The sequence below is a fragment of the Diceros bicornis genome, chromosome 6 (genome assembly GCF_020826845.1).
Source record: "Diceros bicornis minor isolate mBicDic1 chromosome 6, mDicBic1.mat.cur, whole genome shotgun sequence".
Classification (NCBI taxonomy): Eukaryota; Metazoa; Chordata; class Mammalia; order Perissodactyla; family Rhinocerotidae; genus Diceros; species Diceros bicornis.
In genome coordinates this window covers 62,256,618-62,270,688 of record NC_080745.1, presented here as the reverse complement: position 1 = coordinate 62,270,688, position 14,071 = coordinate 62,256,618, and the positions used below count along the sequence as shown (strand labels likewise).

The 14,071-nt window shown below is 47.8% G+C and overlaps 1 protein-coding gene across 1 annotated transcript in view; it reads left to right on the top strand.

The window, feature by feature from the left end:
• Window positions 1-14,071, top strand: part of TLL2 (tolloid like 2) — a 148,421-nt gene that overhangs the window by 99,485 nt on the left and 34,865 nt on the right. Inside the window, exons 8-10 of the mRNA XM_058543632.1 lie at window positions 3,663-3,787; window positions 6,124-6,239; window positions 11,416-11,518. Coding sequence (XP_058399615.1) covers window positions 3,663-3,787; window positions 6,124-6,239; window positions 11,416-11,518 — 344 coding nt within the window. The remainder of the gene's footprint in view (window positions 1-3,662; window positions 3,788-6,123; window positions 6,240-11,415; window positions 11,519-14,071) is intronic.

Here is a 14,071-nt window from a genome sequence, read left to right as displayed (position 1 = left end):
CTATGTCTCTTTACGATGGAGCTGTCTCCTTCCAACTTTATTTCCTCTGGTTTATTGCAGTTCCTCCCCCTCCCCCTGGGTTGGACCTACGCTGTGGGGAGCGGTGTCTTTGGAGGTTTCATTGGGCAAGGGTCCAGGAGATGAGGAGACAGTTCTCTGGTACAGGAGTGCCTTTGTTTGGAGGACTCAGAGCTGACAGTTTTATTCCCTAAGGCATCTGCCAAACCCTGTCTTAGTTTAGCAGAATGTCAATGCTAAGAGTTGTCCTACATAAAAGAGGGGACATTACTGCCACGGTTTACACAGGGGACGTCTCTTGAGGGATAATCTTCCAGAGCCCACCGGCTTGCTGGCAGCTCTGAGACGGTGGGGGAGGGAGTCCCAGCCCCAAGGAGCTGTCTGAGCGTGAGCCAATGTTGTTCCTGCCGTTTTGGTTCTCCAAGTCTCCAATGTTCTTAACTCTATCATTTATCCAATACACATAAAGCCCTACCGTTTTTTGGGCAGTGGGAAACACGGCTGGAAGGAGGAAGAGGCCGGGAGCTGGGCTCCAGGGCTGGATCTCCGTTACCAGATCTGAACCCTGAGTGAGTCATAGGGTCTGCAGGCTTAGTCGTCTCCCCTGTAGAGAGGGAATCCGAGTGAGAATGGCACCTGCCTCCAAGGGTGTTAAGAGGATTGAAGGAGATGGAGCATGTGAAGTGTCCAGCAGGGCCTGGCACATAGGGAGGTCTGGTAAATGCTCCATGAGTGGGAGAACACGTTATCCACACAGCAGGCCACCGGCAGAGTCGCCTATATGGTGTGGTCATCAGCAGGGTCAGTTAGCCTGGTTGCTAAGAGATTGTGGTGAGCCTTGCAGTTTGTGCAGCAAAATTTCATTCTTCGGGGGAATCAAGAAAATAATTCCCAGTGGACACATCTTATGTTAGGGAAGAAGTGCCCATTTTTGGATTAGTAGATGATTGAATTTGGAATTTTATGGAGAGTCATCACTTGTGGTTTAAAACTTGGTGAAGTCAGTGAGGGAGACCAAGGATTCCACTGCAGTTTCTCTAGAGGACTCAGACCCAGAGATGAGGCAAAGGGAATCAGAGAAAGACAGGCCGGGGGGTTAGATGTTGGATTTGGGGTGCTGAAAAGGAAATCAGCTGATGATCTGGGCTCCCACATGCTGACAGTGGAAAGAAAGTGAGCTCGAAGTCTGATTTAGAAAAAAAGTACCTACAAAAAGAAAAGATAACAAAGGACGTAACCAGGAAGAAATAGGGATAATTTATTTTTTCCAAGGCCGTGCAGAATTTAGGGAAAAGGAAATATTTGAAAGAGAGAGAACAGAGAAGAGACTGCAGCTAATAACTAGGTAACGTGTGCCTTTTTGGATTTCCTTTTGGATGTAAATATCTATTTTGCAATCTTTTGAAGACAGTGCCCTATCTTGGCTGCATAATTTAATTCAATAAGCATTTTTTGAGGCCCGCTCTACTCCAGTCCCCAAGGGCATAGAGATGAAGGGCTCAGTCTCTCTGCTTGAGGAACCTACTGTTTAGCAGAGAAGACAAATACCATCACCCCTCAAAAAAGACAATACAATATGATAAGAAGAGACTAGAGGAATAAGGCCCAGAAGTAACCCAGAGGAGGGAATGGTTAACTCAGGATGGGAGGGATAGAAAGGGCTCAGGAAGACTTTTAAAAAGGAAGGCCAACTGATGGTGTTTTGGAGAATGAACAAGAGTTTTCAGGTGGACAAGAAGATGGGGGTAGGCAGCCTCAGCAGATGACAGCATGTACAAGGGCACGTTTGGGGCCAGCAGGAGTTTGGTGTTGCTTAAGATAACAAGTGAGGTGGAGGTGTCAGGAGAAGTGGCTGGAGAGGAAGGCAGAAGACAGGTGGTGATCTGAAGTCAGTGAAGGCTCCTTAGCAGAGAGGTGACATGCCGGCCTTGCATTTCAGGACAATGACATTGCTGAGCTGTAGGGGTAGCGCAGAGGTGGCTGAGTCTACAGGGAGGAGGCCAGTTAAGAAGCTACTGGGAAGAAGTCAGGAAGGGATGCTGATTACCTGAGCTAAGGCAGTGGTCTGGAGCAGGAAGGAGGGCATGGATTCAAGGGATGCATGAGAAGGTTCCATGGCACCTTCAGATTCAGTCTCAGGAGACAAGGGTCATGGAACGAGCAGGAGAAGAATGGAATACATTTGGTTTTGAACGAGTTGGACAAAAGAGGCCCATAGGACAACCCAGTGGAGGGGTCACCAGGCATCTGGGGCTTAGCAGATGGTTCTGGGGTTGGAATCAGAGAATTAGCTGTGAGCCTATAGGTGGTGGCTAAAACCCAGAGGAGCAGGTGGAGCAGGAGAGGGCAGAGAGGAGGAAGAGGGCAGAAACCTGAGGGGTAGCACTTAAGGGGGAAGCTGAAGTGAATGCTAACTTACTGCTCAGAGAGAGCAGTGCCCTGGGAACCAACGAGGGAAGGGGCAGCAAAAGTGTCAGTGCTGTAGAAACGGTAGGTGAGGATTGACAAGTGTCCATCCGACTTGTTAATTGGTCGAAGACTGGTGACCATTGCTGGTATGGTCAGATCACAACTGGATTGAGGAGTGAATGAGAGGTAGGTAGCCAGACAGAGAATGGAGACAATTCTTTCCAGAAACTTGTTTAACAAGGGAAGGAAAGAAACAGGGTGGTAACTGGAGAAGGAGGCAGTTCAAGGGAAGGCCCTACCCTTCAGGAGACGTCCCAAATCAGGGGTCTGGAAACAGAGTAGGAGGTTCAGGCAGGGGGCAAGCCATGCCCACAACATGGAGGTGTGAATAGGGCCAATACTCACCCGGGCATCCTGGTGTCTGCTTGTCAGTTTTGGTAATTTTAGATTCATTCATGTGGGAGTGGAATGAGATGTTAGAGTTAGAAGGGGCTGCCATGACCATCTAGGCCAATAGCTTATTGTTTAGAGAAGTAAACTGAGGCTCAGAGAGGGGAAGAGACTTGTCCAAGTTCACCCAGGTGGCAGAGCCAGGCTTTACATAGAAATCTCTAGGCCAGGGATCTCTCGACTACCTCTTGTTCTCTGCATTCATCTCACTTTCCATCTGATTATCCCTCTTGCCAGCAAAGCCCTCCAATCCCCATTATTCACCAACTCATCAACCAGCATTTGCCGACCAGCCCCTGCGAGTCTCACACTGTGCTGGTTTCTAAGCTCTCTCTGGAACTTCTCCAAGACTTATCCATGCTCAGTACTGCCCATTGCACAACTCCAGGGGGCCCCACTCACACCTTAGTCTCTCTGAATGGTGTTCCCTTCAGTTGTACAGCGTGGTGGCCCTGGGACCTGGACCTGTCAAGGGCTTTGTGGAAATGCTCAGTACCCATCAGTAAGGAAGCCCTTAGGCCACTGGGCTAGGGCATATTTTTAAACTTAGTAGAGTCATTTTCCCATTGGAAAGTGAGCAGACAGCTGATGAAATGGAATGCTCAAATGCCAGCATAAGTGAAGGGAATCCCTTCACTCATGTCAGCCTGAGGAGAGGCAGGCCAGGGGGTAGGAACGTTGATGGGGTTATGGGCAAGAAAATGAGGACTGTGAATCCCAGGATGGATGGCCAGATAGCCTTGATTTTTCTTTCTCCTTTCTCTCTCTCTTTTTACTTCCTATAGAGGAGTTTTCTTAGACACGATCCTCCCCCGTCGAGACGACAATGGTGTAAGGCCAACCATTGGCCAGCGCGTGCGGCTCAGTCAGGGAGACATAGCTCAAGCCAGGAAGCTGTACAAATGCCCAGGTAACTGTGAATCCTGGGGAGTCCCGGGGCCTCCAGAGCACCCACAGAGCATGACTCAACCGCCCTCTGCAAACATTCCCCCTTGCTGGAAAAACAACTTGGGGAACCGGAAGAGACTCCCCACTGGCAGCTGTAATTTCTGGTTTGCTGCTGTTAGGAGGTGCCAGACAGTGTAGAAAGCCCAAATGGTGATGTGATTGCCGGTAGTGAAGTGAATAATAGGTCTTGGAGCCCACAGTTTTACTTGTGGGAAGCTCTGAAATTCTCTGGCACAGCCCTGATGTTCAGAAGAAGAGGAAGGCACAGTGGAACAACAGTGAACAGGGGCCCAATGCAGTGTGCACCCCATGACAGGAAAAACACCTCTCCTTTCTATGGGAGTAGGGGATGTGGGTTTGGCAAAGCAAAAACCAAGAGTTTTTCAGGAAGACAAAGAATGAAGGAGAATGTTTCTGGAAGGATGAGAGTCAGTTTCCCGAACACTAGAAGGAGGAGGAAGTTTCAGTGCTGTAAATGAGATCGTTTCTATGTCTTGGGGCTCTCCTAGCCATCCAAGGTACTGGTCAGTGGCCAGCACTGTGCCAGAAAGACTGGGACAGCACACTGGGGTCTGAGCAGACATCCACTTCTCTATCAGTTCAGAAACCCCTCCCCTTGGATTTGCCCTCTTTGCCTTCTGTTCCCTGGCTTCAGCATCATCACACACCCCACTGCCCCGGGAGTGAGCTCACAACCACCTTTTAAGCTGTTGAGCTTCAATGCAAAGCATTGATTACAGCAGCCAAGTTTTTACCACTGATGGGACAGATTGCATTCCAGTGGTTTGAGGAGAAAGAAGGAAATTCCATTACCAAGAGGTCCAGTAACCTTTCCAAACCTCTGGACCAGACATATGGTTTGATCATGGGACAGGATATTTGAAATAGGGGCCATCTTAGAAAATCTGGGCTATCACGTTGCCCTACTAAGTGGGATCACAGGGTGTGCAAAGGGCCATGTGGGGCTTGCTCCATCAAGAAACTCTAGGAAATATGTCCATCCAGCTATTAGTCATCTGGGGGCGTGTTAGGGCTGAAATACAGGACACACATATCATATAACCTTGCTGAATTGAAAAAGAAACCATATAGCATTCCCTGGGAAATGCCATAGTATTTATTTAGTTATAATGTATATGCCTCTTACTTCCCAAAAGGATTCGAGGCAGCTGGTAAATACCATGGAGCCATACAGTAATGTATCTCTTTTTGCAGAATGTTGATGATTATTCTAAAATAATTTCCATGGAACCTTCAGGGGTGTTGACTGCCAGGCATAATCCTCATGATGCCTGGCAGTTGTTCAGTAACATGATACCAAAGCCCCGATATCCAGGATGTCCTGAGGCTGATGATGGGCCACTCTCCAGCTATCCCTTCCTGCAACTCCAAAATCTGCAGCTCCGAGTCATTTCAAGCAGTAACTGAAAGAGAGGGTAGTTGCCTGCAGAGGTTGAATTGCATGTAGGAAAAGATGCATAAGGGTCCTTGTTTCCCACACTTTGGGAGTAGCCCCATAAGCGGAGGGGTACTCAGCAAACCAATGTCTTTGTCTTTGGGGTCTGAATCCCTAGGGGTGAGGGGATATGAAACCTGCAGCTTCCAAGCTTACACACACAGGAACCTTTTTTTTTTTTTTAGGACAAATTAGGGGAAATATATTTCACCTAGAGTCTAGGTTCTAGACTCACAACCAGGCAACCCATGCCTCTGGTCATTTTTCTCTGTTTTCTTGACTCTTTTGTAGCTCTTTCAGAGGTGGGTAGCAGAAAAAGAAGAGGCAAGATTCAAACTAACAGCCGAAACGAGTTTCAAAGCATTTTCTTTTTCTTTTTGCTTCACCTACTTATACTTTCATATTCTCTCTGCCACAGATGTCATTAGTACTAGTTATAATGGCCGCTGTGTGTGGAGAACTCACGATGTGCCAAGCACTGAGCTGATCCGTTTCATTTAACGGATTTCATTAGCCCTCTAGGTGGGTCCCGCCCATTTTACAGATAAGAAAACTAAGGCCCAGCAAGGCTGGTAAACTTGCCCTCCGCACCACAGCGGCTAGAGAGCTAAGATTAAAGCCCAGCTCTAGGCTATGCTCAGGGTGTTACTTTTTGGCACCCAGGCCCTATTTTCGCTTTTATTAGCCAGAAAAAATGTCAATCTGCCGGACACGCTTCTCTTGTGTTCTGAGGGCTTTGGCTGGTAAAGGGGTGAATTTGTTCAGCAGCCCCGTGTGGGGAGCTGCTTAGGCGGGAGCTTGTGTGCATGTGCCAGAATCACAGTGTCGTTTTGCTTGTGCAGCGTGCGGGGAGACCCTGCAGGACACAACAGGAAACTTTTCTGCACCTGGTTTCCCAAATGGCTACCCTTCCTATTCCCACTGCGTCTGGAGGATATCAGTCACTCCAGGGGAAAAGGTAGGTGTGAAACCACCTCAGGAAATGACATAGCTTTCTTTGAGTTGGGTGAAGTGTGAGGAATTATTATTAATAGTAGTAATAACAGCTGTTATGTTATGAGCACCCACTGTGTGCCAGGCACTGGCCTGGCTTACCTAACATTCATTATTTCTGGACTTTTCATCCAGTCTCCCTCATACAAATGGAGGCCTATGTAATAAATGTCCTCATAAGTTATAAATCAAGCTCACAGTTTATAAAACAAAGTAGGCTCTATCCTCCTGCCTTGATAAATACACCATCAGAGTGCCCTGGAAGGTGAGGATCCAATTTAGAATTCCTTGACACCTCAGAGTGCTGCTCTGGAAGGTGGCAATATGGGGAGAGCTAGCCCCTAACCCACGGCTGACCCCTCCTTCTCTCCCCAGCCCCAGTTCCATCTAGGAGCACCCATGGTGACACTCCAGGCCACACTCCCGAGCGCCCTCCACTCCTACCCTGCAAACAGCTGTTCCTTGGCTGCCCCTCCAGTGGAACTAGACCGGCCAGGTGTGCTGTCTACCCTCTGGAGGGTGAATCCAAGACTCAGAGCTGGTTGGACAGGGAAATCCAGGGTCCCAGGCACCTGGAGTGAGGTCCAGGAGCTACACAAGCTCTGGGAGGGCATGTTCCTGTGGCTCTGAAGATTCCATGACCCTTTAGAGCTGAGCCCAGGGCAGGGGCTCTTTTTCTCTGGTCCAAGGGTGGTATGTTCTGGACCCTCCCACAGGGTGCATCTCCTTATATCCGTTATATGGACAAGGAATCTGAGACTCAGACATTTAAAAAATTGCCCAAATTCACAGTAAGATACAGAACTGGGAACTGGGACTTCTGCATTTCAAAGCTTGTGGGTTTTTTTCAATACACATCTCTACAATCCAAGGGTTCTTCAAGCTGTCTCAACCTAGATGTGGCTGTCTTTAAGATGCCCTCTCCACCCCTTGGGTCTAGCTCCCTACAGTTATACCTGTTGTAGCTTGTCTCACAATATCAGATGGCTGGTTTATTTAATTGTCCCCCTTCTAGACTCTAAACTCACTGAAGACAGAGATTGTTCACCCCCAGGTCCCCAGCACCCAGCACAGGGTCACACAACAAGTATTTGCTGAATGGACGTTTGGATGGGTGAGTGGCTGAGTGAAAAACCTGCAGCTGGGGGTGCAGTGAGGGGCGTTAGATTTTCAAGTGTCTGTAGGCAACCTTCAGGTATCACCAATTCATAACTTAAAAAAAAGTCCATTTAAATGTTAAGTTAAACGTAATGTGATAACTAGAGAGAAATAATGGCTAGGAACCATTGTGAGCATTTTCTATGGGCACGGTACTGTTCTCAGCATGTTATGTGGATTCTCATTTAATCCTCCCAACAACTTCATGTGATGGGTACTATTACTACACTCATTTTGCAGGTAAGGAAATGGACTTGCCCAAGGCTACTCAGTTTGTTGCAGAGTTGGGATTTGAATCCAGGTAATTTGACTCTGAGAACCTAGATGCTTGGTCAAGCATCACCCTATATTATTCCACAAAGGGGACAGGCTAATAGAGGTTTGAACATGCCTTCACACACACAACACCCTCATGCACACATGTGCACACACACAGGAGCCACGTACACACACCCTTCCTCTGGCTCTAAGCATTTATGACAGTGTGGTTGTCATTTTGAGCCTGAGAGACTCCAGACCTGTCTGCCTTGGGTGTGTGTGCCTGCAGGAGGCATCAATGGGAGGGAGGCAGGAAGGAGGAGGAGGAAGAGGAAAGGGTCTGGTAATCCCCAAATTGTTGATCTGCCCTGCTGTGTGATATGTTTGGGCTGCATAAGATTCACCAAGTCTTAATTATTATTGCTAACTGGGGGCAGAGAGAACACATATCATTGAAATTCCTGCACCAATTACTTCAATTTCTGCTTCACCCAGCCTTCCCCAGAGCTGCTAGTAATTAGCAAACTTGATTGATTCGAGTATCCCCTCTTGTTCATCACCTCTTCCCTTCTGGTCTTTATGGTTCACAAACATACTTACAATAATTAGCCTGAATAATTATCCCGTTCATTCAGATCATGAATGCGTTACCAAGGAAGTTGTAATAACATTTCCTTTCTGAAATTTTAAAAAGCAAATGCTAGAGACCTATATTGCAACCAGCTAGCAAGTATTACAGAGCCCTTCCACCTGAATGCGAGCCCTGAGGGGGATACAGAAGGAATCTAAGGTACAAACCCCATCTCCAAGAGACCTGGAGTTTGATCAGTGTCCCCCCTCACCCCTAAGGAGTCTGATTTAAAAGAGGGGCATTTGCTTGGCACCAGTATATTGTTTTTAAGCTTCTGTGGTGATTCTAATGTGCAAGAAGGGTTGAGAATCACTGGAAGAGTGACGTCACACACACACACACACACACACACACACACACACACACACTCGACAACACAGGAGGTGAGCTGGCCTGTTATTTTCTGGTACTGACTTCATTTCTGAGGAAATCACAGGGCTTTGTGGAAGAAAGTGCTACTTGTCCTGAGACCTGAATATAGGTGGGAAGGGTGGGCCCTCTCAACACCAATCAAGACAGGCAGCTGTGGAGAGCACTTAGTGTGTCTGATGTGTGGTGCACTAAGCGTACACTCACTGTGGCTTGATTTTTTAAATTGTCATTTATCGAGTGCCTATTCTGTGCCAGGCGTAGCACTATACAGTCTATGAACAGTTTCTCGTGCAGTCCCCTCAACAACCCAGTGATGTGCATGTTGTTTTACAGATGAGAAAACTAAAGGTCCAAGCGGACAAGTATTTTCCCAAGGTCCCAGAGCTAGTAAGTGGTAGAGACGAGAAGAAATCCAGGTCTGCCTGACTCTAAAAATGCCTGCTCTGCCAACACTGTAAGAGAGAACGGGAGGAGTTCCAAAGAGGGAAAGATCGCGTCCATCTGTACAGTCAGAGAAGGACCTGGGGAGGAGGCAGGGGCCACTTGAGCTGGGCCAGGAGAGGGTTCCATTAGCACGGATATGTCAGGGCTCCCTGGGAAATAAGGTCACATAGGGTGAGCGCTGGAGGCTCTGGAAGGGAAGCAGAGAGTTTAATTTATGAGATGGGGGCATAGGGAGCCATTGAAGTTTTCTGAGCATAGGACAGATCTGGTAAACATGAGATGTAAGTGCAAGATTGATCTAGAAGCCCTAGTGTGCAGAATGGACAGGGGCACAGCAGGGAGGAGGTCAGGAATTATCTCTGTGGAGCAATGCAGCTAAGGCTTTTGAAGGGGCAGCGAGACTGGCTTGGAGCAGGGGACACAGACATCTTAAAGGAAGACAGTCTGTCCTCATGGGTGCTGAGCAGATATGATGGAGGATGGGCAATAGGAGCACAGCAGACATGACTCCAAGCTGTTGCACCTGGGTGACTGGCGATGGTGTCACCTACAGACTGGGAAGCTGGAAGGGAAATGCTTTGCTTTGAGCTGCTCTCACAGTTAATGGGGAGTGGGGAGACAGCAGCCAGCCGAGGAGCCAGAACAGTGGAGAGAGGATGGGCTAGCATGGTGAAAATCAGAGAGGAGAGGTTCAAAGCAGAGGGGCCATGGAGAACAAGGACAAATAGATAACTGTCTTTTCAATTTGGCCGGGAGCGCATTGGAACACTTGGCCTGCAGTCCTCAAGCCTAAGGTTTGTTTAGAGATAGAGGAACCTGTGGCTGTTCGAATATAAAAGAAAGTCACCAGTGGAGGGGGGAGAGTGAAGATGCTAGAGAGGGACGAACTGACTGAGAGCAAGGTCTCCCAGAGTTAGAAAAGAAATAGGGTCAGGGGTGCGGGGGCTGGAGCAAGGCTGCCTTCAGCGGGACCCTGGAGAGCAAGAAGAGCTGAGAAATGATGGAGCAGGGACCTGTTGAGCAGAGGCAGGGAGCAAACTTGAGAGCTGGGGCCAGACAAGGCCTGGGCACCTTGCATGGTGGGGCTTGAATGGGAGTGGAGGGAAAGGGGAAAACCTGAACTCTTTCTGGGCTGTCTGCCAGGAGAGCCCTGAGCTGGAAGGGTTGCAGTGGGAACCAGGGCTAGTTCGTGAGTACAGCGCCTGTGTGATGAGTCCGTAGGGCCACCCAGCCCCCTCCACTGTTTATGTAAAGGGACATCCACTGAATGGCCACAAGGATGTCGGCAGAACTGAAACCTTGCTTCCCAGCCCATCTGAACCTCCCGCTTCCCTAGACTTTACTCCTTCTCCTCACCCTTCTGCCTCCTCATTCCACACACACACAATGACCCACGCTGGACGTACAGTACAGTTCCCCAAACATCTCGTAGCCTTTGCTCATGTCAGTCCTTCTCACTAAAATGCATTCTCACCCTACTCCCCTTAGGTTAAATGCCACGTCTTCTGAGAAGCCTTCTCCAGTATCACTAGGCAGAATTTTTTCCTCCCTCCTTGGGGCTCCAGAATGCCCCTTCTGTCCATCCCTTTCTTTTCAGCATTCATACCGTAGTGTCCTAATTGGCTTCATACATCTGCCTTTCCCTAGTTTTCCGAGCTCCTTAAAGGCAAGAACCCTGTCTTACTGATCTCTCTGTCTCCATTGGCCAACACAGACTGGCACACAGTAGGTGGTCAATAAACAATGGTGGAATGAATGAATGACTGAAAGCACAGACTAACTGCAGGAAGGCTGTTAGACATACCACACCTCAGAAGAGGGAGGTCATGGCCGCAGGGACATTGATCGCGGAGGTGCTCAGATGCACTTAGGCTCACCCCGGACCCTCTGGAATGATTGATGATGTTATAAGATCTTTTCGTATCTCTGAACTTCATTGACCTCTTACCTCCTTTCAAATCCCCAGTCTCAAGTCGTCCTGGCCCGTCTTTTTAATGCATCTTGCTTTCTGTAAACCACCTAGCGACTTCAAAAGCTCAAGTTATTCCCCAGACAGAACCGAAGGACCCATCTCCTCTGTTTACTCCCCATCCTGCTTAAGGTTTATTATTTAATGTCAGGAGGCTTCCTGTTGAGTGTGTTTTTGAGAGGACACTCCTACTGTGGTCTGAGCGCTCTGTATGCTAACGGGTAACATGAGAACACCGGTATGCAAGATGTATCTTCAAAACTCCTCAGGCTTTGCTGCCAAAACTCACTTTACGCTAACTCTTTACAGATCATCTTAAACTTCACATCCATGGATTTGTTTAAAAGCCGCCTGTGCTGGTACGACTACGTGGAGGTCCGGGATGGTTATTGGAGAAAAGCCCCCCTCTTGGGTGAGTTGACTTTACAAAGCCTTACGAGAGGAGTGATTGGATGTTCTGCATGATGCTGTTAATGTTTAGAAGGGTCCATCCTGACAGCAGTCACAGGAAGCTCTCAAGGGTCTGTGTCATTGTAAAACTCTGAGGCCACACATGTTAAAAGCTTTTAAAACTGCGAATACCCTTTGACCCAGCAATTCCACTTCTTGGAATTTATCCTAAAGAACTAATTAAGGAAGTGTGCAAATCTCCAGCTACAGGGATGTTCACTGAAGCAGGAAAAATTGAAAACAATTTAAAATGTTCAACAGTAGGGGTTAGCTGAATAAATTGTGATACATCTTTTCAATGGAAAACTATCCAACCATTAAAAATAAAGTTGGAGGTGACTATTTATTGATACAGAAAGGTGTTCATTGTACATTGCTATGCAAAAAAAGTGTGACAAAATAGAATATGCAGGATTCCATTTTAATAAAAATACATCTATATGTATATTATGCAGGCATGGCAAACTCAGATGCCTTTAGGAATAGGGTGTAAATGAATGAGATGGGGTTGCTATAATAACGTAAGGAGCGGTGGACATCGTGGCAACCTCAACAGTGAATATCCTGACCAAACTACTCAAAACAAAAGTACTTAAAACATTGTTCAGGCTGAAGGCGACTGGGAGAAACCGTTTTGTGACCTACAATATAAATATTAAATAGAATTATAAATATAAATAAATAACACAGTGGTTATTTCAGGATGATGGAGTATTTTTAAAAAATTTATTCTGTTGTTGTTCCTGGTTTAGCTATCTTTTCTAATTTTTCTACACTGAACATGTATTCTTTTTGGGAGATGGACAGTGCATAAACACATACATGACAAGGCAGCTTGGACCTTTGAGAGGCAGTGGGCAGGTGTCATAAGGTCAGTTCATTCGGGGTTGGTCACCAGAAGAGACATGGCTCGTGGGCGACCAGGGATGATTAATGTTGTGATCAGTGTCCCAGGAGTGGACATTGGGACTCGTTTGGCTCTGGAATGGCAGCCATAGTGGAGCCAGAGAGAGAGAGAGAAGCAGATTTACAAGGAGCCAGATGGAAGGGTCTTGGCTGAGCGTGGGTTGTCCTCATCTTTAGAGTGGTCTGTAGGGTGGGCTTCTGGATTGGACAAGTCTAAGCTGTCAGTGAGAACTTTGTTGCTGGCATATCCTTATGTGGGAAGAAAAGCTGCACTTGTTATGCTGCGAATGACTAGCCTGTGAGGGAGCTGCTATTGGGACAGCTAACTAAAGACGGAGAAAGAAAAGAAAGGAGAGAGCTAAGTTGGGGAGTTTCACTGCCAGACTGAGCCTCACTTCATGTCAAATTCTGGGGTAGGTCAGAAGAGACTGGTCAGAGGATCTGGCTGGACCCAAGGAGGCCTGGCAGATATTAGGCTCTGTATGACCAAAGGGTCTCAGCCAGGTCAGCTACCACTGGGAATAGCACACAAGCCCCCTTTGTCTAGAGGGCCATGAGTTTAAGTTCCTAGAGGCACAAACAGGTAGGAATGTGTGTCCACAGGAGCTCTAGAAAGAAACCAGGGCAGGCTCTGAGTGGGGGTACAGGTTACCTCCATTAGAAGGGATCAGTCAGATAGTTAGCATCCAAGTAAGCAAGCCAAGAAAGTGACCCCCAGGCCAAGCATGGACAGGAGTGTGTACACTGCAGGATGAATGGGTTGTGCCACCCTATGGCAGGGTGGAGGCTGTCTGCCCTGGATTCTGCTCCCTGTCTAATGTGAGCAGACGTGGTGTGTACTAGCCGCCAGAGGGAGGCATGGCTTTATAGGCAGCACATTGGGTGGTGCAAAAACACAGATGGCTATATTCCCGGTAGCAGAGGTTCCCAAACCTGGCTGAACGCTAACATCAGCTGGAAAGATTTCTATGAATACAGATTCCTGGGAGACTACTGAATCGGAATCCCCACAACCTGGGTCAGGGAACGATCCCGCTTACCTGTAAATGGATGTGCACGTGTACTTGTCTAGTAGCAAATGCACAGAAAGAGGACAGCACGGGTGCTCATCAAACCACTGAAGGTGGTTCCTCTGAGAAAGGAGCACGAGCTGGTGGGCAGCTTCATGGTTTGGTTCGTATACTTCTGGATCATCTGGATCTTTTACAAGAATGCATTCAAGTATTATTTTATAATTAAAATAGTAAGAGGAGGTGTGTGGGAGGAGTTTCATGAGAACACAACATGACAGACCCCCTCAGCCTGGCAGGACATTAGAGTCACTCATCTCACACCTTCATAAGAAAACCACACCCTCCAAGTGTGGACCAGCTCGCTAAGGCCACACAGCCAGCTAGTGGCTGAGATCTGACCAGAACTTAGATGTCCTGGTGATGGGGAGAGGGGACTGCTGAATCTGAGAAGGGTCTCCCCCTAGGCCTGATAGATAAAATACGGATTCATTGTTTATCTGAAATTCAAATTTAACTGGGCTTCCTGTGTTTTTGTTTGCTAAATCTGGCAACCCTATCTGCCCCCAGGAATGTGATAGACTTAAAGGGCTCAGGAG